This window comes from Nestor notabilis, unplaced genomic scaffold (assembly GCF_000696875.1).
Source record: "Nestor notabilis isolate BGI_N333 unplaced genomic scaffold, ASM69687v1 scaffold8219, whole genome shotgun sequence".
NCBI classification, from domain to species: Eukaryota; Metazoa; Chordata; class Aves; order Psittaciformes; family Psittacidae; genus Nestor; species Nestor notabilis.
In genome coordinates, this window is record NW_009942311.1 from 8,851 (window position 1) to 35,474 (window position 26,624).

Below are 26,624 nucleotides of genomic sequence, written 5' to 3' on the forward strand. Positions count from 1 at the left end.
CCTGCTGTTCCCAAGGGGGGAAGCAAGGGAGAAAAGACTTGAGAAACCAAAGGAAAGGAAACATGACAGCAGAACAATGAACCTGCCTGGCTCTCCCAGGGAGAAGGTTACAGCTTCCATTGAAAATGTCCTTTGAAGGTAGTTTTCACTATAAACAGATTCTGCTGCCATGTCACAGGAAAGCGGGGAAGGAGCCAAGTCAAAACAGACTGGAAACAATTCCTCAGGAAGAGCCACTGAGGAACACCCTCTTGCCAAGTGGCTGGTGCCCCCCATGTTTTCAGCTGCTCCGGGTGCAGCTCCAGCATCTGTGCATCCTGCAGACACTATGGGAGCCTTTGTGCCTTCAGATAGACCTGGCAGAAATGGCTTTCCTCTCTCACACAGGGAGATGCTGAGCTTACCCTGTTCCCTGCCTGCTGCATTATCGTTGGTTTTGAGTGAAGGCTCAGAGATGCCATTAATTTCTTCTCACTCTGTAATTCCCATGACACTCAGGTCAAGCCTGTATGAATTTCTCCTTGTAGATTAGTGTAAAGAAGAATCTTTCTGCCCTGTTTTTTACCCTGGTTTTTAAAAGACAGCCACCTAATTGAACCTGCATTTCAGAGCCTGGTAGACAGAAGCCCTCAAGGTACCTGAGAGTGGACTTAGGTTGCATCTGCACTGAAAGGTTTGGTCTGTGGTTCCTGTGGGTATGCAGGAGGGACATGCTGTCAAAGCCTGGGGGATAAATGAAGTCCATCTATTTAACTGAAAGAACTCTATGCAGGAGAGAAATTACAGAATCATTTAGGTTGGAAAAGATGTTTAGGCTCATTGAGTGCAACCATAAACTAAGTCCAGCTCTAAGCCATCTCTCTAGAATGTTTGTAAAGGGCCTAAATCATGCTTGTTTGAGAATGTAAGAAACATGTTTGGGAAGGGCATGGTGTCTCTGGCAGGTCACTGCAGCTCTGCATAGCCATGCAAATGGCTTTTGTCAACACTGGGAGAGGGGTCCTGCCTTCCCCAGGGCAGTAGAGCTGCGTTGGGGTGGTTTGGCACTGCACAAGAGCTGCCTTCCCAGCCACCCCAGGCTGGTCATAGCCTGCCACATCACTGGAAGAGCTTTGCTATGTCCCTGCGGGCTGGTGGCTCTCCTTGCCCTTCCTGGCCCTTGATCTCCAGACCATGCTGTTTCCTGGAGGGGCGCCTGGCAGGTTCCTCCCAGCCTCTTCCTGCCCCTGACTCTCTTTTTCTCTCTCAGTCCACCGCCAAACCTCGCACCACATCCATCATCCCCTTTCCACTCACCTCCCTTCTGCCCTCAAGTTCCAAAAGAGGCCCCCCCGCACCAGCAGGAGAAAAAAAAAGAGGAGAAAAAAGAAGAAAACCTCAGTACCCCCTTCAGAAGTCACCCCCACCATCCAGGAAGAGGACGAGGAGGGGGGAGAAGAGGAGGAAGAAGAGGAAGAAGAGGAAGAAGGAGAATCTGAGGCAGAAGAGGCCCAGGAGAAAGAGATCTCTGCAGAGTCTGAGGGTGAAGCTCGTAGGAAGGACACATCCCCTAAGCTGGAGCCCTCAAGCAAACCAAAGGCAAGGCTAGGGCATTCCTACCTGGATGGGGCTCAGAGGTGGGGGAAGTAGAGACAGGGTTGATGCCTAGAGGGTGCCAGGGTACATGGTCGGAGAAGTGTGCTGCTCAGGGGGAAGAGATTGTAGCTGTGCAATACTGTGGGAAGAGTGGTTTTGTCCCTTCGTAGCAGAGATGAGCACTGGAGGACAGTGGTAGATGAGACACTGCTTAAGATGGATGCTGGGGAAGGTGTGCATCACCATTTTGAGGGTGTAAGATAGATGGGGAAAGATCAGTGTGTCTGTTCTGAGGATGTATAGGATGTGGGAGGGCTTAATATGGCCAGTCCCATGGTATGGGGCAAGTGGGAGAAGTCAGTGTCGCCCATTCTAGAAGGTGGGGACATGGGGGGGATCTCTGTGCCAGGGATTGGGGTGAATGCTGCCTGCCCAGGCTCTTGGTGTCAGGACTGTTGTCTCTGCAGTTCACCATTGGCAGCGATGAGGAGGAGTCTGTCAGCACTGTGGCCCCTGCGCAGTTTCACGTAGAGGAGGAGTGTGGCATCCTGTCCCCTGTGCCGTGCTTCACTGATCTGCTGCAGGACAAGGGCCCTGCCTCCCTCCACAGGTAGGTGAACGGTGCCGAGCTGCTTGCCACTGTCCCTGGATTGGGGTCACTGCACAGTCCCTGTCCCCAAGGGTAGTGGCTGTGCCCAGCCTGAAGTTACCTGCTGAGCCAGAGGAGACATGGGGCCCCGAGGGAGAGCAACTGTGAACAGCACAGTTGCTATATGTTTGTTATCCAGTGGGTCAGTCACTCCCTGTGACTCCTGCTACCTCCTTGAGTCTATGGGATTCCCATGGTGTGGATTTGGGGGCACTGGGCTGCACACCTGGAGTACCCTTCCTTTCAGCTAAGTTGAGCTGTCATGCTGCCCTGCAGGCTGGGAAGCCCCAGAGCTCGGCCAGGTTGGGGAACCATTGAGGCATTGGCTCAGAGATGGGTCCCCAATACTGACCACAGCTGGTCCCACTCTGTGATGGAGGAGAAGAGGAGCAGAAGGGGCAATCTTTAGGTTTTGGGATAAGTGACTCCTGGCTCCTTCTCAGGGACTTGCTAGTCAGGGCTGAGCAGGGGGCTATTGCCCATCCTCATTCACCTTGTTTGCTACCATCAGTCTCTTTGGTTCCCACAGCCTCCCAGGACCTCGGGAACGCCTGTCTCGTGGGTGGGAGAAGCGCAAGCCCTGGGGCCAGGTGGCGAGCGGACGAGTTACCTATGACTTGAAGGAGAGGATGTGCATTGGCAGCATGACCACGCTGGAGAGCGCGGCATACCAGCGTGTCCCCACGGATGAGGCTGAGGCCCAGATGCTGGCATCTGCTGACTTGGATGGCATGAAAAGTGAGAATTTGCAACACTACTTATGTTTACAAGCACATTCTCCCTGCTTTGCCCTCTTCCCTAGCAGCTCCAGGCATGGTCTTCAACCTGCCGTAGGAGCTGTTCCTCACTTCCCTGTCCCCCAGCCTCTGTTTCTGCAGCCCTGGCTCCTGTCTGTCAGCTTTCTAATAGCCACAGTGCCCCATGCACCTCTGCTCACACCCATCCCAGAAACGTTTGTTCCTCCACCCACCCCACTGCCTTCTGTGGTTCAGGGCTCCCTGCATTTCCCCAAGACCCAGCTCTCTCCTCTCCTGACACACTTTCCCTGCGATCAGCCCTCTGTGCGACATACCAGCTCTGGCACTGCAGAAAATCTGAGGTGAGGAGCCTCCCCTCTGCTCTGCTCTCCTGAAGGAGAGGCAGCTGCCCCCTCTGGAACGCCTTGGAGGGGGACTGCCCCTGTGTGCAGCGTGAGGTCAGACAGAAGAGACGTCATGGAAATGCACGCTCCGGGCCCCAGGACATGGAGAATTCAATAGGTTGCTCTGCAGGCTGGAGAGGGAGGGAGACACCAGAGGAGAGTGAGGGAGAGAAGCGGTGCTGCACACATAGCCTGGCTGTTCCTGGGCCACAGGGACTTCGTCCCTGGGCATCTGGCACGAGACCCTGCAGCAGCGCGAGGACCCTGCTTCTGAGGAGTTGGTGGGGCAGACCCCACGGAGGCACCCCTGTGTGGAGCCAGCTTTCCTGGGACCTCCTCAGTCCCCAGGGGCTGCTGCAGCCGGCACCTTCATGCCCGGTGAGGAAGGAAGTGAGTCACTGGGGCTGGCCCCAGGGCTGCGGTGAAGCCCCCTTGGGGGCAGCTTTTGCTTTGCACGAATCAGCCTGGCTACCCCGGCCCCTCCTCTGAAGGCAAGTGGCTCATGGCGCCTGACCCCTGACCTTCACAAGGACAAAATGACAACCCGTCGAGAGAGAGAGGAGTCAGCGAAGGAATCAGAAGGGGGCAGCAGCCCAGAGGTAGCAATAAGCACCCATATTCGCAACTCGCTTGGCTATGAAGACTTTGATGAATTTGCCTTCAATTTTGAAGATTATGATTTATGGGAGGCCATCAGAAACCATCTGGGCTACCCAGGCGGGGAGCCCACCTGTAAGTACCAGAGCAACGACCCTACAGTTGCAGCTGTAGATCAGAGACCCCAGCTAAAGTGCATAACCCCAACCCTGTTTTGCTGTATGCACCCTCTCCATGTCAGGTTGGTCTCCTGGTTTAGAGGAGGTATGGTCTGCCCTACTGCATGCCTGAGGACACCGGAGGATCTGCCTGGTGTCTCTGTGTCTGTCTGAGGTCTTTGTACAGATCTGTGTTGGAGTGCTGAGGTGCTTCCCTGTGTGTGTCTCACTCAAGCAGCTCTGGAGGCAGCTGCATCTTGCTGTTTGTGCTTATCAGGATGTGGCCTGTGCTGTGGCTAGAGAAAAAGCAGCTGCTCTGAGGTGTGTATAAGGACGGAGACATTTCCCCTTCCATCTGTGGCACAAGGTGACAGTGTGCTGCTGCTCTGCTGGAATTCAAGCTGAGCTGTGGATCCAACAGCACTGTTGGGTATCAGGTTCTTGCCTCTGCACCTTAGCCTAATGCCCTGAGGAAAAAATAATTTAATCCCTGTGTCTGCAGGCTTGAGTTTGACTGTAGAACTAGCTAATGGCAGACTGGCTGGGGCGCCTGGAAGCAGGAAAAGAGGAAAGAAGGGAGGGTGGGAAAAGCAGGGAAGGAGAGTATAGGACTCCCAGGAACGAAGAACGTTTCTGTTCTTTGCATCTGTTTCATACCCGCGCATCCCTTGCGGAGAGCTGCATCTCTGAGCTGTTGCGGCGGACTGTGCAAAATCTGGAGCCTCGCTTCCACCTCACGCAGGTGGTCCTTCCTTGGCAGATGGTGGTAGCTCACAGTTTGAAAGTGGCTTTGTCTGTCACCTTGGGAGTGACACTGTTCATAGCCATAGTGGTGGTTGCCCAAATGTCCTTGTGCGGATCATGCATTAATTTTTCAAGGGATTTTAGGAGTGCACATGAGAGGGTGATGCGGTCCCAGAACTAGCCCTTTGCACACAAGAGTGAGGAGGCAGAGTGATTGCAACAGGGAGTTAGGATGCCTTGGTTGAGCTTCTGACTCTGCCACAGACTCTCTGTGTGATGTCAGGCAAAACGTTTAACTTCCCCTGCCTCCCAGTCCCAGCATAGTCTTCTCTTTCTCAGCTGGCCCATCTTTACAAGCCTTCAGGGAAGAAATGTCTGCCTATATGCTTCTGCGGGGACCAGCAAGTGGGGATTTGCATCTGGCTGGGTCTGCTACTTGTTACTTTGAATTGATAGTGTAGTAGCAGCAAAGTTCAAAATAGAAACCTGGAGCAAATTGGCTCCATCAGCTGTCCCAAGCTGAGCAAACTGTACATTGTAAGTGTGAGAAATTGCCCCAGTCTCACATGGGAAAGGATGTTTGTTCTTGGAAAGGCAGAAGGGGCAGATAGATAGCTTCTGCAAGGTGTGATATGCATTGCTTATAAAGAGGGGCAATTTGGCTTGCTAGCAGTTAACACATTCATTGATTGCTACAGCTAATACTGCAGCTGCTTGAAATAGGATGTGCTGTACTCTTTAATTATTTCTGCAAAATGAATCCACACTGTGTATGAATCCTGCAGAGAGATATGGTGGAGACAGAAGTGGCAGAGACACCAGAGTCAATTCTGTGCAGAGCCTGCTAAGTCCAGCCAGTGCCATTTGCCTGCCTATTTATTGCGTGGCAATACCTCTTCCACGACCAACTCAGATCCAGGAGGAATTTAATAGCTTTTTATCACAGTGAGTCCTTGTTGGACCTGAGCTGGTCTCCTTGCATTCCTTTAGTGCTTGGAGCATGGGGAGTGCTGGGCAGGGATACCTGGATGGCAGCAGGGATGAGCTGGGGTCCAGCTGTCCCCATCACATTGAACTCAACCAGGAGAGACTTCGGCTCTGGGCAGAGCAGGGCTTCTTCCAGAAGCCAGCACAGTGTTGTGACTTACTGTATGTTGATTAGCATTTTGTTTAGTCTAATTTTAAATACTCAAAGAAATTGAGTTTCAATCTCTTTTTTTTTTATTTTTTTTTCCTTGGTTTACCTTGACCATTGGTGTACACAGGAAGTGTGCACCATCTTTGTGATGCAGGGATAGCAAGTTGCTCTCTAGTACTGATACAAATACTCTGATGCCTCTTTCTGAGCTTCCTACTTGTGAATAGGAAGTAATAAAAGGAGGAAAGTGGGAACTAACACACAAATTGAAAGAAATTGCTCACCAAGTTGGACTATCACAGGCACTCTGGCAGAGACTTTTACAAGTGCAAAGTTGTATTTGTCATCTTCAGATTTAAGTTTGTGGAAAAGGAACTTGGTCATCCCAAGAAATCTGACTGTGGAAGCCAAGGTAGCAAGAAGATCTTCTGGAGGAGACTGTAGGAGATGCTGTGTGGGAGGGTGGCATACCAGTTCATTGTAGCCACCATAGGACTCACTCTCTGTCCTCAGACTGTCACTGTCTCATTCTGTTCTCCTCTGAAGCACTGGAGAGGACATGAAGGAAGAGCTGTCTTTGGCTGCTTCATCCTGGGGAGTTTGGCTCCCAGCAGGGAGGGCAGAGCTATACCCTGGGCACATCACCCTTTTGTCTCAGTCCAAGATCCTGTCCTGAGTAAGGACCCCAGACTCAAGTGCTCAGTGAAGCTTGACTTTAATGTGGGGGAAGCACCAATCTGATGGGACACAGAAAGGCTCTCTGTAGAGCAGCCTGGAGCAGCCTTTTGGGACTCCCAAAGCCGGGGGCCAAATTAAGCCCGTGTGTCCACCCTGCTCCTATGAGTCATTTCTCCCAGCTGTCATCTCAGTGCCCACAAGCGGATCATTCCTTAGTCTTCTGTAGAGCTCTGAAGGTGTGCCTTCACCGGTTTGCTCTGAGCCTGCAGCACTCTGGCTCCTGTCCTTATCAGAGTGTGGGAGTCACTGGAGATGCTGGCAGGAAACTTGGCTCCTTTTATTTTATCTGTCCTCCAACCATTTGGTGGCTGAGACTGAACGCCTGTGTGTGCTTTCTAGGGTTGTTGCTGAAGAACACTGTGTGGCAGGTTGTCATCACCATGAGGGGGGCTTACTGTGCTTTGGGTGAGTGCTCTGTCTTGCTGGGCAGAGCGTCCTCTGGCCCTGGTCTTCCAGGGACATGGTAAGAATGAGTCTTAGGGTGCATGGGAGAATCAAGCTGCAGGGACTGGAGCAAAGGTGCCAGATACCAAGATCATTTGCCTGCTGGACTTTGTTTTATGCGTGAACCCACACCAAGTGTGACAAAGTGGCTGCCATTCACACAGGAGCTGAGAAATCTGTGCAAAAGTCCAAGGAAGTCCCACATGTGCCCAGCTCCCAGGAGCGTTCATAGTGGTGGGCAGTTATTGGCTCCTATTGACATTGCAGTGCAGTAAGTGGAGCAGGGAGGAGTCCAGCTGTCAGCAGGATATGCATCAGCAGGGCTGACAATGGGGAAAATGCCCTGAGGCTCAGTATTGATTCATTGTATGTTTAATTTGGCAACCCAGATTTCCAAGAAGCACAGCCATGGTATGCCTGGCATGATTCTGGGTGTGTCTTTCCATGCCAGAGATGCATAAAGAAGAGACCACGTGGCCTCCAAACCCAGCGCTTTTTGCTACCTCTTATGGCCTGAGAGCTTCTGATCTTGAAGCTAAGTGTGGAAAAGTACATGGAGACTAATCCCAGCCAATGGAGAGCTGCCCTTGGTCCCCCAGCGAGAAGATCTTCTCTTTGCCTTACAAGCATGGCCAGCAAGCCTTGATGGACTGAAGCTGAGCAAAACCCCTGACTCCATGACCTGCCTGGGGGAGCCTGTCCATCCTGGAGCCAGGCTCTGAGGATTTCCCAATCCCACGGGCTGTCTATGCTGAGGAAGATACACTGGATAGTCCAGGGAAACTACTCTCCGTGGCAGGTTGCTGCACAAGTGCAGTTTCTCTGGCACTACAAAAGGCTGGCATGGTTGTGGCCAGATTTTGCTGGGCACTAGCTAGGCAACAGCAGTGGTAGCTTGGTGAGGGGCTGTATTGCAGCCCCAACAGCCACTCTGGAGGCTTCAGGAGGCTTTGATTCAGCCATCTGAAGTCTGTAACACAGACCTTTCAGAGGAGATTACAGTGGCACTGCAGATCATCTAGAAACAGTGATAGCTGGAGTCAACTGCCCAGCCTCCATGCAGCCATGGTCTGCACTGTGATTCTACGGTCTCATTGCACAATTAAATAAAACAGTCATTGATATTTCTATGTGTCTCCCAGACCAGCAACTAAATATCTTTCCCATTCACTGCCCTTTATGCTTGCTTAGCACCAGGCCTTCCTCCAGTGTGAGAAATGAGGCCCAGCCAGGTGCCTGCCTGTTCTATCTGGGTGCAATTCTATGCAGACAAGGCTTCAGGTTGCTCTTCATTGGTGGAGTATGGGGTGGGTTCATGTACCACTTAACTTGGGTACCATGAATAAAAGCTTTTGCAATGATGCTCCACTGTATGCACAGCGTGGGAGGAAGCCTTAATGTTGAAGGAATTAGCTCACAGACGTCTGGAAGAGCTGAAAGTAGACACATGAGGCAGGAAGGATCTTCAAAGGTCTAGAGGATGATGGTGAGTGGTCCAGCTGCCAGGGCTTTGCTGGCATAAGCTAATAAGAGAAGGGTGGGCTCGGATGTATTTCCCTGCCAGCCTGTGTTTCCACTAGACAAACTGGTGGTCTTCTTTCCTTTCCCATGTCTTCAGGCCACCGTTTTGAAGATAACCCTGGTGTGAGAAGGCATCTGATGAAAAAGCCATCTCGGAGTCAGATCACCAGGACAAGCAAAAAATTAGCATCAACTCCATCTGTCAAAAAGAAGAAGAAGAAGAAGAAGTTGGATAGAAAGCCCCATGAGGTATCCACGTGCTGTCCTCCCACAATTGCCTGGGATTTATGTCCTGAAGGCATAAATCAGGTCTAGAAACAGGCATTTTAAGGAATTATAAATGTGGTTTCAATATAATTAATTATTTACATGACCTTGGGGGTGACATTTCAAGCTCTTATCCATTATCATGAAAATACACTTCTTTCAATAAAAGCAGAGATTTCTCTGAAATCACAAAGCTTTGACCTTAGGAAAGCTATTAAAAAGTCACAGAAATGGTAGTGGTGTTGTGGAAGTTGTCAGCATGGTAATGTCACCATCTCTGTTAAGTGCTGGAAATTTTGGGGGAAACTAAAAAACGGGCAGAGGACAAAATCGTCAGAGTTTGGTAGAAAGGGATGCAGCATTGTATCGTTCTGTTTCCTCTACCCATGCCGTCTGACTCAGGAGCTTTCTGGTGTTCCATGTCCTAATGAGAGCTGCTGCACTGCCAGGCATATTAGGCCTGGCTGCTTCTGTTCACTAAGCTTCCAGTTAACTAAGGCAAGCTTGCTCAGGCAGCACTTTAAACTAAGTGGTACTTGAGAACAAACCTGAGGCTCTCCCCATATTGCTGATAGAGCTGCATGCATCAGGGGAAGTCTCATGTCCTCACTGTAATTCATACCAGGTGTTTGTGGAGCTGAATGAGCTGGTGGTGGATAAGAACCAGGAGATGCACTGGAGGGAGACAGCCCGCTGGATCAAGTTTGAGGAGGATGTGGAGGAGGACACAGCAAGATGGGGGAAACCCCACGTGGCTTCACTGTCCTTCCGTAGCCTGTTGGAGCTCAGGAAGACAATTGCCCATGGTGAGTCAGGAATGGCAGGCTAGAGTTTGTCTCTTGCTCTGGACAGGTTTTGCTGGACAGCCTCTGTCACTGTTTGGGCCCTAACTGGAGACGTGCCAGCAGCGTCTGTGTCCAGGCTCCATGTAGGGTCTGTGAAGACAAGACCCCACACACACTTTTTGCCAGGATGTGCATTAGCCCAAGGGTGCCTGTGTTGGTTCCTTGCTCTGCTTTGCTGCTTTCAGGCATGTGACAGCTGTAACACCCAGCTGTACCTGGGCCAACATGTCTTGGGCCTATCTTTGCTGTGAAAAGGCAAGCTTGGTCAGAGTGGGAGACGAAAATGAGAGGGACATACCAGAGCTATCAGTGCATCTTGGAGTTTTTGGGTTCTCTTGGGACAAGAGTTTACACAGAGGACATGGGACACCTGGACTTGGGGCATTTCTCAGCCAAGAGAATCTGTACCCTGACCAAAGTGTGGCTCCTGGTGAGACAGCTGTGCTCCCAGAGTGTGAGTGTGGTGGGGAGCATTGCACCCTATGAGCTGGGCTCTTCCCCTCCTGCTGGCAGGTGCCGTCCTCCTTGACCTGGAGCAGACCACTTTGCCTGGCATTGCTCACCTTATAGTGGAGACTATGATCATCTCTGACCAGATCAGAGCAGAAGACCGAGCCAATGTGCTGCGTGCTCTGCTGCTTAAGCACAGGTGGGTGCCAGGGCTTGGGGATTATCTGTGAGCCTCAGATGGTAAGGGCAGCGGGTCCCCTCATGGCCACCACTCTCCCCCTCAGCCACCCCAATGATGAGAAAGAGGGCTTCTTCCCGAGGAACCACTCCAGCTCCAGCATGAACTCCATCGTGGGGAACCACCACCACAACCACACCACTGACACTTGTGTGCCCCTGATGGGGGAAGAGCGCATTGAGATGGCTGACCCCAAAGCCAGTGAGACCGAGTGCAAGGAGGTGAGGGTGACATCGGGGGTTAGTGCTTCTTTTTCCACACCCTGAGGACAAGTGTTGGCTGGTGGCAGCTCTTGGTGCCTATTTCTGGGCTCCCTTATGGAGGGCCTTGTACTTGCAAGGGCTGAGCTCCTCTGGATCGCCCAGAGCGCTGGAAATCAGGTCGCTGCATGATGATTTCGGGACCTAGTTTTAGCCTCACACTGTTATGCAAATGTCTGCATGAGCATGCAATAGTAGCAACAGCCCTGGTGCTTGCAGGGTGGCCTTTGCTGTGAGGATGGCTTGCCTGCGAAGCAGGGTGTGGGGTGTGCAGCCAAGGCAAGCCCAGCTGCAGATATACCAGTGAGGTGCAAGGCTGCATAGGGAGATCAAGGCATGAGGATGTCGTCCTTACTTGTCTGTATTCTTCCCTGGCAGAAAACCCCACATCTCCATAACTCTGAGGGCCACCGTAAATACCTGAAGTTGATGGAAAAGATCCCTGAAGATGCAGAGGCCACAGTGGTCCTTGTGGGTAAGAGGTGGCATGTAGATTCCCCAGCACGAAGAGACTACTGCAGATCCCAGTCTGGCCGTAGCTGTCTGTACCCTTCTTCCTGAGGGGTACTTGGTCATCTTGTATGTGTTCTCAAAGTTCAGCTGGGGATAGAGCCTTGTATGCTCTCTCCTTTGGTGATGGTGCATATTCTGTTTCTCTGTGGTAAATGTATGGGATGCCAGGGTAGTTCTTTTCCTAAATTAAGAAAGAGGTTGATAGACACTGCTGCTGGGAGCTGGGGTACAACTTAGAGGAGAAAGTCCTACGAAGCTCAGTAGAATATCCCATTTTGCAGCTCAGAAATGGCTAAGTGGTGCCTGAGGGACTATTGGCCAGGCAGTAGCTGCTGTCCTCTGATCATCACTGCCCTCCATCTGGCCTCTTCACACCTCACCAACAGTAGGTCTCTCCCCTGCCAGGGGCAGTATTGGTTGCTGGCTGTGTGTGCCAGGGAGCTTTGAGGTTATGGAAGCAGGGCCTGGCTGGTGGCAAGATCTCAGGTATCAGCCATAGAGCTGCCAGGAGATACTTCTCTGTACAAAAGGCCTGTGAGTGGGCAGACTCAAGCATTAGTGGGTTTGGTGCCTTCGACCGCAAGAATAGTCCTTCTCAGCACTTCCCTGGCATTTATATCTCAGCAAATGCAGATACCCTACAAGCAAAGTAAATGCCACTGCCTATCCAGTAGGTTAAAAGCTCAGGCAAAGAGGCTTGGCAGCTCAACCAGGCTGATGCTTAACCACAGTGAGGCCAAATCAGATTCATAAATGCACTTTGAATACTCAAGATAACTAAACACTGGCCATTTCTGAGGTAAGGCTGTGTCTTGGGATTTTGCTTGGCCACTCAAATGGCCCAGATTTGCCAGTCTAACACAGAACACAGCTCTTTGCTGGATGCACATGGCAGAAAGATCAGTAATAATGCCAGAGAAATACAAGTATTCAATAAATATTTGTGTTTGGTACGGGAAGGAAGTGGCTGGTATGCTGGAGGATGCTGGAGTACTTCCCAATCTGTTAGGAACTGAGGAGACTGCCAAGCATTGATGAAACATGGACATTGTAAAACAAGCTGTGCAGTTTGCACTTATGAGTCTAGAGAACTGGCTCATTTCCATCTGGGGAAAAAAAAAAGGTCTAGGAATACAGGGGCTATACAAAAAAACCAGAGGAAAGCTCATAGGATCAGTGCTCAAGAAAGGAATGACAGTGATCCAGTGCCTGTAGGTTGTTTAACCCGATGTCCTTCCCAGGCAATATAATGGCAGAGCTAATATGGGATTCAGTTAATAAAGAGCTAAAGGATAAGAATGTAATTACTGCCAAGCAGTGAGGTTTATGGGAAATAGGTCATATCAAGGAAACCTGATTTCATTCTTTGATGAGATTAGAAGTTTGTTTGATAAAAGTAACGTCTACGAGACTTTCTTCCATAAGGCAGTGGCTCAGTGGCCTTCATAGTATAAGTAGAGCCTATTTGTAAGAGATTCAAAATGAGCTAACTGGGAAGCTAAAGAAAGTAGCACTGCTTGGAAACGATCAGCGTAAAGGGGACTTGGAGCAGTCCTTGGGATGTGATCATGGAGAAAACCACTGTGTCAGTGGTCTGGAGAAAACAGGACTGCAGGTCTCATAGGAACCCCCAAAATCCCTGTTTCCACTGTTAAAGGCAGCCTAGTACAGCTCACCCCAGTTATTAACTTTGCTCAAAACATTGCCTCCTGGTAGGTTGTGTGCAGTTCCTGGAACAGCCAACTATGGCCTTTGTCCGACTAAACGAGGCCGTCTTCCTGGAATCTGTCTTGGAGGTCCCGATTCCTGTCAGATTCATCTTTGTGCTGCTGGGGCCGAGCCAGGCCAACATGGACTACCATGAAATTGGCCGCTCAATCTCCACTCTTATGTCCGACAAGGTGAGGCGCTGATGGATAGTGATGCTGGCACAGGTGAGAGAGCTTCAGTAGCTCCTCAGAAGTTAGTCCTGGGATGAGAATGCTGAGAGATGTTGTGCAAAGGCCCAGATGGGGCAGGCAGGTGTGAGCACCTGGTATTTTTAAGAGCAGCTGGGATTGACCAAGGTAGGATGCTCCAATATGGAGAGCAGAGTAGGTCAGACACTTGGCTGGGACACAGAGTGTTAGGCCAGGTGAAGAAAGGGGATGTATGTAAAAGTAAGAGCAAAGGACTGCCTAAGGTTAGAGGAATTGTGTTCAGTTGACTTCTCACAAACAGAAGAGGGGAGGCTGGGACACAGAGTGTTAGGCCAGGTGAAGAAAGGGGATGTATGTAAAAGTAAGAGCAAAGGACTGCCTAAGGTTAGAGGAATTGTGTTCAGTTGAGTTCTGACAAACAGAAGAGGGGAGGCTGGGACACAGAGTGTTAGGCCAGGTGAAGAAAGGGGATGTATGTAAAAGTAAGAGCAAAGGACTGCCTAAGGTTAGAGGAATTGTGTTCAGTTGAGTTCTCACAAACAGAATTGGGGAGGCTGGGACACAGAGTGTTAGGCCAGGTGAAGAAAGGGGATGTATGTAAAAGTAAGAGCAAAGAACTGCCTAAGGTTAGAGGAATTGTGTTCAGTTGACTTCTCACAAACAGAAGAGGGGAGGCTGTGACCGTGATGCCTGGCCCAGGCCACAGTGACAAAAAGACCCTCCAGTGCCTGGGGACTGTTATCAGGTGTTTGGATGAAGGTTTCTAGCTGCTCCTTAGCTGGAGCATCCATGCAGAGGAGCACATTCATGCAAGAGGAGAGATGAGGAGGCAGGAAGGCCTTTCTGCCAACTGCATGCACTGCTAGAAGTCCGCTATCTGGCTAGATGGCAGGAAAGTGAAATTCATTATCCTGGTAAGGAATTAAAGGCAAAGAAAAGATAATCAGCATCTGCTGTATACATGCGGGACAGGAAAATCAGAGGTTCACAGGGTCCTCCTGGCTGGTGCCATGTAACAATAACCAAGTGAAAAACCTGCCTGTCCTGCCACCAGTGCACAGCTCTTCCTGAAGTGGGAACAAAAATTTCCACTCAGAGCAGGTGGGTTGCAGGCAACAGGGGCTCTTGGCTGAAAGATCCCTTCCCAGGAGTTACACAGGGCTCAGCTCAGACTGGTTGTAGCCAGAAGACATGAGGTGCCATATTCCAGCTTCAGCACTGTGTTTGTGGGCTGATCTTGCTCATTTGAGCCTCTGCTCCTCTGTTGCTGGATGAGGGGAGCCAGCTGCTGCAGCCAGGGCTGGCCGTAGCAAGGTTACACAGTGGCTGGCGCCACCAAGAGAGTATGATATCATTTACAATTTGAAGCTGTGGCACCAGGGAGTCTGTGCTGCAGGGACCTTAGCTGTCCCCTACCTGCTTTAACAGGCTGTTCACTTGTTTATCTTCCTCCAGCCCTTTCTCTGCAGGTACGTTCCAGAGGCAATGCAGCATTTCTGCCCATTTGCCAGCACCTCCCTGCCAATTTGCTGTCTCCTCATGGTCTCCTTGGAGTCCTTCCTTGTCATCTTGGCCTTACTATTAGGAGTATCTCCCCTTTTCTGCTTGATTTCCCTTGCATGGCTTCCCTCATGCTGGTGACTCCTATTTACCCTCCGTCTCCCATGTGGAGACTCCCAAGAGTCTCTAATGCTTCTTATTCAGGTCCTGGTTATTGTGCTTTGTCTGTGGTGCTTTAGGGCTCCACCAGCTTCTCCCTCAAAACAAATCCAACACTAGACTGGGAGGATGTCATTCTGTTGCAGAGTCCTAATTTTGAGCTGCAAGGGACAGCAAACAACTTTAATTTCTGTTGCACCTGGCTTCTGATGCATCTCTGAGTTGGGCTCTGAATGAGAGCCCCGCCGGACTGAGCAATGGAATGCAGAACTTGTAAGGATCTTGGCCTGATGCAGCCACAGTAATACAGTGTGAACAGAGGCATGGGCTGGCCAGCTGTGGCATCTGGCTTAGGGAACAAGTGGCACCAGGCTATAGCTGGGGAGCACAGATCTGATTTTGCTTCATGGAGAGGTCCCGTGAGAGACACCCTGTGGTCTGGCAGAGCATGCAGCTAGCAGAGATGCCACAGGAGCATACAAGACCAGTGGAGCATTGGGGAGAAAAGCAGGAGCAAGGAGGTTCTCTGGAAAAGATGGGTAGGGAAGAAAGGAGAGACATGGGATTCGATGAAGGGCATTGGGTAGAATGACCTGGAGGAGGGATGCAGGAATGTGGGTCACAGAGTGGCAGTAGTGAGCCAAGTGTTGGGTTGACGGAGCAGGATGTTACTGTATGGTCACAGTAAGTGTTTCCAGCCTGCAGGAAGGTGGGTGCAGTCTTGGTCTGAGCCTTCTCCCTCTCTCTTTTTCCCCGTTCCTTCCAGCACTTCCATGAGGCTGCATACATGGCAGATGACCGTCAAGACCTCCTCAACGCAATCAATGAGTTCTTGGACTGCAGCATTGTCATCCCCCCATCCGAGGTGGAGGGGAAAGATTTGCTCAAATCCATTGCCACCTTCCAGAAGTTGCTGCTGATGAAGAGGAAGGAGAGGGAGCAGAAGTCCATGAAGGAGGGGGCTGTGCAGGAAGCCAAAGGTCTCTCCACTCACATTTGGGCAAAAGTTTGTGCCTAGTGCCCTGCGTGCCCCAGTGGGCCTTCCCCTCACAGAGCCTGGCAGAGGGGTGAGCGGGTCTGGCTCCTGCAGTGGGCAGTGGGGAGGGGGGCAAGGGGATGTAGGACAGTGGCTGTGGGCAGCTCTGGCAGTTGGGGGCAGCTGGAGGCAGTGGGATGTGCAGCTGCAGGGGGTCAACATTGCTGGAGGAGGGTCTCCAGGGAGCATGGGGGAGCAGGACAGCCCAAAGGCAGACCTGCATTCTCCTCATCGAGCCCTATCCTCCATGTACCTCCAGAGCTGTGTGAAGTAAAAGCTGAGGAAGAAGAGGAGGAAGCTGAAGACGACCCTTTGAAGCGGACCGGGATATTTTTTGGAGGTCTGGTTCGGGACATAAAGCGCAGGTACCCCAAATACCTCAGTGACATCAGAGACGCCTTGCACAGCCAGTGTCTTGCAGCCGTTCTCTTCATCTACTTTGCTGCTCTCTCTCCTGCCATCACCTTCGGGGGACTCCTAGGTAATGGGCCTGCTTTCTGGTCTGCTCTTTGCACGCTGGAACACTGGCTGTGTCTGTGTAATGCTGTGCTGGGGTGGGCTTTAGTGCTGCTCACTCTGGGAGAGCAGCAGTGCTGTGCCTCAGCTGCTGCCTTGTCCCCTCACTGCCGCTTGGCCTCTCCAGCCTCGGCTCCCTGGGTGCCCTCTGTGCTCCCTGCCCAATGCAGGGGACCTCTGACTGATGGGACGGGGACCTGCCTCCTCTGTCTGGAGCTGTGTCTGCAGCCTGCTTGCCTATGGTGATGGTGGTTTTGTCCAGGCTTTAACACTCACATGTTGTTCTCTTTCCCAGGAGAGAAAACTGAGGGTCTCATGGGGGTCTCCGAGCTGATAATCTCCACCTCGGTTTTAGGGATACTCTTCTCCCTGCTTGGAGCTCAGCCGCTTCTGGTCATTGGCTTCTCAGGGCCTCTGCTGGTGTTTGAAGAAGCTTTTTACAAGGTACATGTGAGGCAGTGTCTGTGCTTGGCACTTGCTCACTCTGCCCTTGTGCTGGAGAGGACAGCAGGCGTTTCTCAGCTCTTCAAAGGGTCTTTGGTGGTGTGGACTCCTTGGGTCCTGCCAGGCTGCCCTCACCTCATCCAGGGCTGGTTCTGGCTCTGCTAACCGTTTGCATGTTACGCCACAGGGACTTGTTGCTGTATTCTGTGGTCTGACGCTCTTGAGGTGAGACAGTGGTAACAGCACTCCTCCACTGCTGTGAGGGGAGCATCAGCTCCCAGCCCTGTGCTGCAGCCTATCCTGGCAGCATGACCACTTGTAGCTGCATCCTAAAATACTGGTCCATAATACCTTATTGTTCTTGGGGCTTCCTTTTAAGATCATTTCACAACCTCTACCCATGTGCAGGGATAACCTGGCCAGCCAGGATGAACATGTTTCTTTCTCAAGTAGCATAACCTCTTCACTGTTAAAAGCACCCCTGCTTCACCATAGTTCCAAGCTGTGGGTCTAATCCTTCTCCTTTTTTTCTGACTCCTAGCATGCCTGAGCTTTTAAAGCATACTTTTTCCAACAGCTAGATTTTCACCTTGATGTGTCAAGAGTTTGGAGCTGGTGATGCCATTGCAGTGGGAATTCTTCTGCTCTCCTGTGACCGCACTTCTCACTGACTGCTTTTGCTTTGCGCAGTTATTGTGTACAACAGTGTACCTCTGCCCAGAGGGAGGGCACTGTCTGTGGTGGTACCTAGGAGAGGTGTAAAGGGAGAGATGTGATGTGTGCTGGAAGTAGTTGTTGGTGGTGTGTGTGGATGAGCAGAGGCAGGGGAGATGGTCTGTTCTGTGGTGACAGCTTGGGGGCTTTTCTCCTGTGTGTGTACACAGGGCACCATATGTGATCATGCCCCAGCTAACATGGCTTTTATGCAGTGGGACATAGCAGGCTGCTCAGACTCTCCTTTTTGGGGAACAGGCTTGTGCTGTTGAGTGCATGGAGCAGTGGAGAGCTGTGTTTGAGTAATGACATCTTCATATGGGTGAGACTGGGAGCATCATGCATGGAATGGCTTCAGCAGAGAGTGAAGGAGGTACTGTTACTAAGACTGGAACAGTAAAGACCTGCTTGGTGTGATCTGGCTGGTGCTAATGTGAAGTCTGCAACTTTACATATGACCCCAGCCCTGAGTTCACTGTCTCTGTGCTGGATGCCCAAGCAGATGTAGATGTTTTTTTCAGGAAAGTCTTTGATGTTAATGGAGAGCAGATGTGGGAGGCAGCCTGAGGAGCCATAAGTAACTCCTTCCCCTTTCCATTGCAGTTCTGCCAGACACAAGGCATTGAGTATCTGACAGGCAGAGTGTGGATTGGTTTGTGGCTCATCGTCTTCATCTTCATTATTGTGGCAGCTGAGGGAAGCTTCTTGGTGCGCTACATCTCACCCTTCACCCAGGAGATCTTTGCTTTCCTCATCTCCCTCATCTTTATCTACGAGACCTTCTACAAACTGTACAAGGTGAACCTTCCCCAGAGAGATGAGCTGCTGCATCTCTCGATCCCCCAGGAACCTGCTGCTTTAGCGTACAGGAGGTAGGGGAACAGGGCCAGCTCAGCCACAGCTTTCCTAGACATTCTGCAGAGTAGTTCTTTGTTGGCCTCTCATGCCCCAGCCCAGCTCGCCCCTGTGCCACCACAGAGACTGGCAGGATGAGCCCTAATGTCTGTCTCCCCTTCTTTTCCTGCAGGAGGCTTTAAAGAGGGGCCACTTTTCTCCCCCCAGCCCTCTCCAGCTGGGTAGGTTGCGAGGCAAGGTGACAGATGCTGGGATTGTTTCGCACCCACCATCTATTGCCCTCACCTCTCCACAGAGCAGGACATCTCCACTTCCCCTTGCCCCCAGTAGTGACAGTGCCCCCTGCCCCTCCTAACGGTGACAGCGACAGCTGCTTCTCTCACCTGCCCAGGTGTTTGCAGAACATCCTCTGCTGAAGTTCTACCCACCAAACGTGCAGAGTGGCCTGAATGCCAGCATGCTCTCTGCGGATGCGATGTCACTGGGAATCAGGATGCAGCCCAACACTGCTCTCCTCTCCCTCATCCTCATGCTAGGCACCTTCTTCATTGCCTTCTTTATGCGCAAGTTCAAGAACAGCCGTTTCTTAGGAGGAAAGGTGAGAAGTTTGTGGGACCCAGATGTTAAGGACAAGGGTTATGCCTAACAAATAACGCTTCTTGCTACAGACCTTTGTTCTCCAGAGCCTTTGGACCATCCCCTAAATAAACCCTTAAATACTATGCAGAAGGGATGGTAGCCTGCTGTAGGCTCCAGACCAGAGCTGGCACTTGGTGATGGTATCTGCATTGTCCTCCTCCAGTGAGCTTTGCCAAGTGAGGTTTGCTGCAAGGTCCTCTGGACCTTGGGAAAGCTTTAGCTGGATACAAGTCTGTTAAACTAGAATATAGGAGGAAGAGCTTACAACTTGTTCCCTTTGGACATGCAGAGCATCCATGTAACACCTGGAGCACCATCCGAATAGGCTCATAGGAGCAATTAGCTAGTCATTTACAAGTGGCTGGAGGACTGTGTTATGTGGGCAGTGATATGTGCAGCTGTGTAAGTCAAGGCTGAGGTCCCTTGCTCTGGTCAGCAGCAGTGCTCTGGTTTGCAGTGATGCTTGACCTCATCTGGGGCTTCGCTTTGCTGCAAGCTTCCTGTAGCAGGGTGGATGGACAGAGCTGACCTGTTCCCTTTGCAAGCAAGGGTCTTTGTTCTGCAGGCTCGGCGGATCATCGGAGACTTTGGGATCCCCATCTCCATCCTGGTCATGGTGCTGGTGGATTACACCATCACTGACACATACACGCAGGTATGGTACATGGAGGAGGCACCAGCGCCGCCCTCAGAACCCCTCCTGTGGCCCAGCAGTGATTCCTGCGGCACCATGGCCTGCTCTTGTGCAACAGGGGCTTTGTATTTCCTGCCTCTTTAGTCATAAAATGCTCTAGCATGTTTGTGCTCTTCTTAACTACAGGCTACTAAATATTTTGATCACTTGCGTCAAATACAATGACCTTTTTTACCAGTTTATGCACAAACGTAAATGTTATCAAACAGACCCACATTACAGGCTTTCTTCCCCTTCCCCTTGTTTTGTAGCAGATGTGTAGTTACGTATTTTTGTTTGATTTTTTTTTTCAACTGACACTGGGGAGAGGGTGAAAGGTAGTTCCTGTTCAGCATGCAAGCTTTTTTCCCAGACAGCTCAAGGTTTAATGGAATCCAAATGCATTTCTGTTCATTTAAATTTCAATCAAAAATCTGGTTTCATCAGACGTTAGAAATCATGCACTTTGTTACATTCTTTTCATACCCTTCTACAGTTGATATTAAAAGCATTATCATTTCAGTATTAACTCAGCATATGTACAAAGCTTTCTGAGAAAATGCCACTTAGTTATACAGCTTAGCTCAAGTACAAGCATTCCAGGAATATTATTCATACTTATGCTTATTAACATAAATGCAAATCATAAACTCTCCCTGCAGTGCTCACACAGGCAGATAGCAAGAACTGCTCTAGAGCATTGTAGAGCTGAGAGTTCAAATGCTGATGAATGCAGGGTCATGGTGATGTACAACTAGGAGTCTGTGTGGTCTCTGGTGGGAGCACACACATGTTATTCCCTCTGAACGTGACTGGAGTAGGGTCATTTCCAGAGAATGTTGCCACTTCTGGGGCTCACACTGCAAAAACAATACTGAAAAATGTCTCAGAAAAAGCTTGGAAAGTCTGAAAAGCTACCTGAGAGAAGGGTAGGCAAGTTCAGGATACTTGATTTGTCCAAGCAGAGGTCAAGGAGCATTTTAACCCTGGTCTGCATGCACTGACATGGGGGTGCTGTTCCTGAGGGAAGATACTTCTTTCGTCTCTTGGACAAAAACCAAGGGAATTCCAATAACTGAAGGGAGATGAGACAGGCCTATGTTAGGGCACATGGGATTTTTCCACTGAAGGGGATTATCCATGAGAAAGTCCTGCTCAAGTCAGAGTAGCTGTCCTGTCACCTGAGGCATTCAGACGAGGAGGACCAGGAGGATCAAGGCTGTCCTATTTGAGGCTGTGGGCCTGTGTGTATTTGTGACTAACTGTTGGGTTTTGCGGCTACACCTCCAGAAGTTGAATGTCCCCTCTGGCCTGTCAGTCACATCTCCTCACAAGCGTGGCTGGTTCATTCACCCCATGGGCAGCAGCGGGACCTTTCCAATGTGGATGATGTTTGCCTCTGCCATCCCTGCCCTCCTGGTCTTCATTCTGATCTTCATGGAGACACAGATCACTACGTGAGTACCTCCCCCATCAGTGCCAATCATCACTAACCCATGGGTAGGTTAGGCTGGGACAGGTGCTGGTGCTGTTCATGTGGCAATGCTCCTGGCATCCCAGTGGGACAGCAAGGGCAGGATTCTGGCCATTTCATAGAATCATAGACTGGTTAGGGTTGGAAATGACCTTAAGATCATCTAGTTCCAACCCTCCTGACATGGGCAGGCACGCCTCACACTAGACCATGTCGCTGAACGGCTCTGTCCAGCCTGGCCTTCTTGAACACTGCCAGCGATGGAGTATTTACCACTTCTTTGGGCAACCTGTTCCAGTGCCTCACCACCCTCACAGTAAAGAACTTCTTCCTTATATCTAACCTGAACTTCCTCTGTTTAAGTTTAAACCCAATTATCTCTTATCTTATTGCTACAGTCCCTCCTGAAGAGTCCCTCTCTGGTATCCTTGTAGGCCCCCTTCAGATATTGGAAGGCTGCTATGGGGTCTCCATGCAGCCTTCTCTTCTCCAGGCTGAACAGCCCCAACTTTCTCAGCCTGTCTTCATACGGGAGGTGCTCCAGCCTCCTTATCATCCTCATGGCCCATCCTCTGGACTTGCTCCAACAGGTCTGTCCTTCTTATGTTGAGGACACCAGAACTGTACCTTCCCAGGTTCTGCCATTGTCTCTTGGCTCCCCTCCTGGCATAGTGTGGTGGGGACCCACCTCAGCCAAGCACAGGAGGAAACCTCTAACCTGAGGTTGACAGCCACCATCTCTCTCCTCAGCCAGCTCTTTTTTGTCCCCATGTGTGCTCTCTCCAGGGAGTGAATGTTGTCCCAGTGCTGTTCCAGGGCACTGGGCTGAGTCTGGCACTGACCTGAGCTGTTCTTCCTTCTAGGCTGATTGTTAGCAAGAAGGAGAGGAAGCTGCTGAAAGGCTCTGGCTTCCACCTAGACCTGCTGCTTATTGGCACTATGGGGGGGCTTTGCGCGCTCTTCGGGCTGCCCTGGCTGACTGCGGCAACGGTGCGCTCCGTCACCCATGTCAATGCCCTGACGGTCATGAGCAAGGCCATTGCACCAGGAGAGAAGCCCAAGATTGAGGAGGTGAAGGAGCAGCGTGTGACCGGAGTGCTTATTGCTGCTCTTGTTGGTGAGCCTCTGCTTGGGTCAAGGAGTGGGGAGGTCAGGGTTGGCACTTGAATCTCCTGGCAGTATCCTTGCCACACAGGCCAACCTGCGCTCTGCCCACTCACTGAAGGACGTCCTCCCTACACCTTCACAGAGCTCTCCTCTGGCAGCCTTCGGTACCCTGCCATGGTCAGTCCAATCTGCAACCCTTCCAGCTAGACCCCTCTTGAACTTCCTTTCCCTTGCACCACAGGACAGAGAGGAAGCAGGAGAGGGACAGAAGCTGAGGTGCCTTACGGAGGGGCTGGCATGGGACACACCATGTCCTGTTCTCTGTCTGTGCAGGTCTGTCCATTGTGATGGGGAACATGCTGCGTCAGATCCCACTGGCTGTGCTCTTCGGCATCTTCCTGTATATGGGGGTTACATCGCTTACTGGCATCCAGCTCTATGAGCGGCTGCTCCTGATCTTCATGCCATCCAAGCACCACCCTGACCACATCTATGTTGTAAAGGTGAGCATAGGCAGGTTGTGGGGAACCAAGTAATGAGCAGCAGAGGAAGAAGAGGCAGGTGAGGGGAGGATGGTGCTTTGCTAGATTGATGCTTGGCTTGGTGACCGCCCTTGTCTGCAAGCTTGTGCTGAGAAGTAAGTGCAAGCTATGCACAGAGGTGATACAACACTAGGATAGTGTGCCGATAGGCTACACACAGGAATGTCTTGCCAGAATATTTTAAGGATGGACTGTCTATAGGAGTGATGCATTGCTTGAGTGGATGTAGGGATTCTGCACTGCTAGGTTGCACAGAGGCTGATACGTTATGGAGTTCTGCCTTATTGTAGAGTACAGACAGGTAGAGTATGCAGCAGCGTTGCGTTACTGTACTATGCTGTGCAGAAGGGTTATGTCTTGCCACTTGGTTCTTCATTAATCTGTGTGGAAGGATAATGTGTTCTTAGTCTGGATTTACCTCCCTAGGTGAAGACCTGGAGAATGAATCTCTTCACCTGCATTCAGCTGGCCTGCATTGTGCTGCTCTGGGTGGTGAAATCTACAGTGGCATCCCTGGCCTTCCCCTTTGTCCTGATCATGACAGTGCCATTGCGACGCTTCGTGCTGCCCCGCTTCTTCCACGACAGGGAGCTCAAAGCGGTAAGCAGATAACTGTCTTCACAGTCTAGCTTGCGAGACTGGAGTGAGGTTGAGGAGATTTGGCAGACTGAAAGGCTAGGAGATCCTGGGCTGGCAAAGCCTTGGCTTTCCCTGCTGTTGTCTGGGGGGTCTTTGTTCAACAGCAGTAGGTGGGTGGATAGCTTCCTTAGAGCTTGTAGCCTTGGGAGTGCAGTGTGGGATGGATGAGCACCCTAGAGCAATGAGACAGAGGATCCTACCACACGGAGGCCTGGAGTAAGGGTTTCCCCTTCCATCCTCTTCCGCATTTGTGGCTTATTCGTCAAGAGACAACCCATTTCCCCACTGAGTCAACAGCAAGGACGGCCCAGCAGCACACCAGAGCCTGTGGCTGCTTGGTAGAGGAGCATGCCATGGTGCTGGCAGTTCTTCGAGTGCTGCCAGTATCCTGAGCTCCTGTTGGAAAGCAGCCTGGAGCAGCACCCAGAAGTGGGTGCTGCCAGCAGGGGAGGAGCTGCTGTGCTGGACCAAAGCCCCAGTGGCGCGGCACTGTCAAACAAGAACACTTCAGGAAAGGACATCAGGTTGGGGACACCTGGATGGGCACAAAAAGGAGACGCTGGGAGGGGAAGGAGCAAGAGCTTTGCTCTTCCTAGCGCAGCCCAGCTGCCTGGCTTGCTGTGTGCTGGTCCCTCCACGCCAGGTTTGACCCTGCACTGGGGGTTGCTTTGGCCTTCAGAGCCCGGTCTCTTCCTCTCCCCAGTTGGACTCAGAAGATGCGGAGCCAAACTTCGACGAGGATGGCCGGGATGAGTACAATGAGCTGCACATGCCTGTGTGAGCTGGGAGATGCCCTCCCTGCTCCTGGGACAGGCTGCTCACGCCTGCTGATCCCTCCCAAGGACTAACTGGGGACTTGCCGTGAGTCATGCGATCTCTTGCCTGGACCAACGAATGGCTGTTCCATAGCCCCGCAGGAGGCAGCCCTGGCTCCTGCTGCCCCATCGCTCACTCAGCAGAGGCTATGAGTCTCTCTCCTCTTGGACCTGGTGGGCTGAGAGATGCCTCTCACATCATAGAACTGTGTGGGTCCTGGAGTGCCGGTGGGTCGGGGGTCTGCCCTCTCCCTGCTGGAGGCAGCCTGTGCCTGATCTCCCAGTGGTGAAGGGAAGCCATGCCAGCTGGTGCCACCATGTCCCCCTGCACTACCATGGAGCTTGGGTGTCTCAGCACCATGTGCCACCGAGCAGTCACAGAGAAGGGTTGGATGCTGCCTGCGGATGGCCAGTGGGCTTCTCCCAGGCCAGCAGCCTCCTTGCTCAGCTGGCAGATACATTGCTCCTGCTCCATCTGCTCCTTCCAGGAGGGCTCATGCTGGGCCTGTGCCACAGACCCTGGCCCATGAGGCTGCTGCAGCCTGGCAGGTGGGAAAGAAGGGACCAGTACCCTGGCCCTGTCCTCCAGACCATCATCTGTCCAGTCACCATCCCATGGGACTATTTTCAGCTCTTGCTTGGCATGGTGGAGGCTGTTTGGTTCCTCCCAATTTTCCCAACCTTCTTTCTACAAGAAAACTGCACAGGAAGGAGAGGCTGGTGACAAGCAGGTATCCTGAAGCCTCGAGTGCCTGTCCTCTTGCAGGGATTAAGAGGAGTCCTGTGCCATTCTGCACCTCCACAAAGGTTGCAAGGGTAAAAATTCATCACTGAGCTGCATCCTAGTTCCTGATTCACACATTCCTGTCCCTGAGAACAAACCATATTTAAGAAGCTGTACAAGAGCTGTAGTGCTGGTGTGCAGAACAATCCTTTGGGTCCCCTGCAGCCCTATGAGGAAGTCTCCAAAACCTCCAGCCCACATTCTGCTGCCATACCGGGGTGACCTTTTGTGTTCAGGGGTGCCTTCCAGATGGGAAGGAGCAGCATTCAGCATGTCTGGCACTCAGCCCCCTTCACCTCTGGGCAGTTCTGAACACCCTTCCACCTGGCAGAGCTGTCCCCTGGGGTCTCCCCTCTTTCAGAGCTGCCCCAGGAACTGCTGATGGTTCCATTGCTGCCTCCATTGGCTCTGAGGGTAGTGCCAGAGGAAGAGGGCACCCCAGCCTCTCCCTGATGGTTGGAGCCAGAATGGCCTTCTGGAGGAGGCTGGGATGCTCACTTCACCATTGCTTTTGGAACAAGCTGCTGCTCCAGTTCCTATTTATTAGCCTGGCTCCTGCCAGAGATAGTGAGTGCTTCATCATTGGGAGGGTCCAACGCCTTCTCCGGGAGGCTGCAGAAATATCCCACCAGAGAGAGAAACCTTCCCCTGCAGCAGGTTCCTGCCCCACAGCCTGGCCCCTTTGCAGGGCCTGGGGCAGAGAGACAAGTGTCTCTGTGTGTCTGTGGCCGTGTGTGTCCTGTCCTCCCTGTGTAGTGTAGGAGGCCTGTTGTTGCTGTGCATTGTGACTCCTCTGACTGTAGTGGAAACAGCTACACCAATAAACTCTTCACAGGAACCGCATCTGGCTCTTCTGTTTGTTAATTTGCAATAAATTAAATTGATTGAAACTTCGTGACACAAAACTGTTCTTGCCCACAACAAGGCCCAGCTGGAGAGGGGACTGTCCCTTGCTACCCACTACCAGCACAGAGGTAGGCTCTCCACCACCATCACCAAGCAGGCTGGTGATGTGAGCTCAGCTGGATGCCCCAAGCTGGCTGCTGGAAACAGGAGGCTGAGCGCCATATTTAACCAGAAACATGTAACATGCCTGCTTGCATCCATACACGCATGCGTGTGCCTGTGTGCTGAGCAGCGCTTGGTGCCCATCTCCTTACCCAGCCTGTAGCTACATGCCAAACGTCAGGGCTATGGGCTGAGCATGGAGGAAACATCTCATTAAACACACGTTCCCTCCATGTTTTCTTCCCAGGCAAGAGCCAAGCCAGGTCCCCGTGAGCTGCTGGCTGCCTGCAGCACACATAGTGATAGGTTGGATGTCCTCCAGTTGTGCTTTCCTGGGTGCTGCTGCTGGGAGTAAGCCATGGTCAGGGTCACCATCTGCTCCTGAGGCTGGCCACTGCCATGGGTTTCTTGTCAGAGGGCTGAGCCTGCCTGGGCACAGGGGTGGTGGCCATCCTGTTTCTGAACTGGACCTGCTGTGGGGTGGGCAGTACCCGGCCTCGTAGCATCCTCTCCAGGTCCCGG

The 26,624-nt window shown here is 51.7% G+C and overlaps 1 protein-coding gene across 1 annotated transcript in view; it reads left to right on the forward strand.

The window, feature by feature from the left end:
* The window catches only part of SLC4A3 (solute carrier family 4 (anion exchanger), member 3), a 27,896-nt gene extending 3,620 nt beyond the window's left edge, over positions 1-24,276 (forward strand). Inside the window, exons 3-22 of the mRNA XM_010021330.1 lie at positions 1,250-1,578; positions 2,043-2,185; positions 2,754-2,962; positions 8,803-8,954; positions 9,598-9,778; positions 10,331-10,466; positions 10,552-10,726; positions 11,144-11,240; positions 12,995-13,179; positions 15,623-15,836; positions 16,152-16,373; positions 16,704-16,852; positions 18,170-18,364; positions 18,813-19,019; positions 19,626-19,715; positions 21,024-21,190; positions 22,071-22,324; positions 22,648-22,817; positions 23,283-23,456; positions 24,199-24,276. Coding sequence (XP_010019632.1) covers positions 1,250-1,578; positions 2,043-2,185; positions 2,754-2,962; positions 8,803-8,954; positions 9,598-9,778; positions 10,331-10,466; positions 10,552-10,726; positions 11,144-11,240; positions 12,995-13,179; positions 15,623-15,836; positions 16,152-16,373; positions 16,704-16,852; positions 18,170-18,364; positions 18,813-19,019; positions 19,626-19,715; positions 21,024-21,190; positions 22,071-22,324; positions 22,648-22,817; positions 23,283-23,456; positions 24,199-24,276 — 3,527 coding nt within the window. The remainder of the gene's footprint in view (positions 1-1,249; positions 1,579-2,042; positions 2,186-2,753; positions 2,963-8,802; positions 8,955-9,597; positions 9,779-10,330; positions 10,467-10,551; positions 10,727-11,143; positions 11,241-12,994; positions 13,180-15,622; positions 15,837-16,151; positions 16,374-16,703; positions 16,853-18,169; positions 18,365-18,812; positions 19,020-19,625; positions 19,716-21,023; positions 21,191-22,070; positions 22,325-22,647; positions 22,818-23,282; positions 23,457-24,198) is intronic.
* Positions 24,277-26,624: the final 2,348 nt, after the last annotated feature.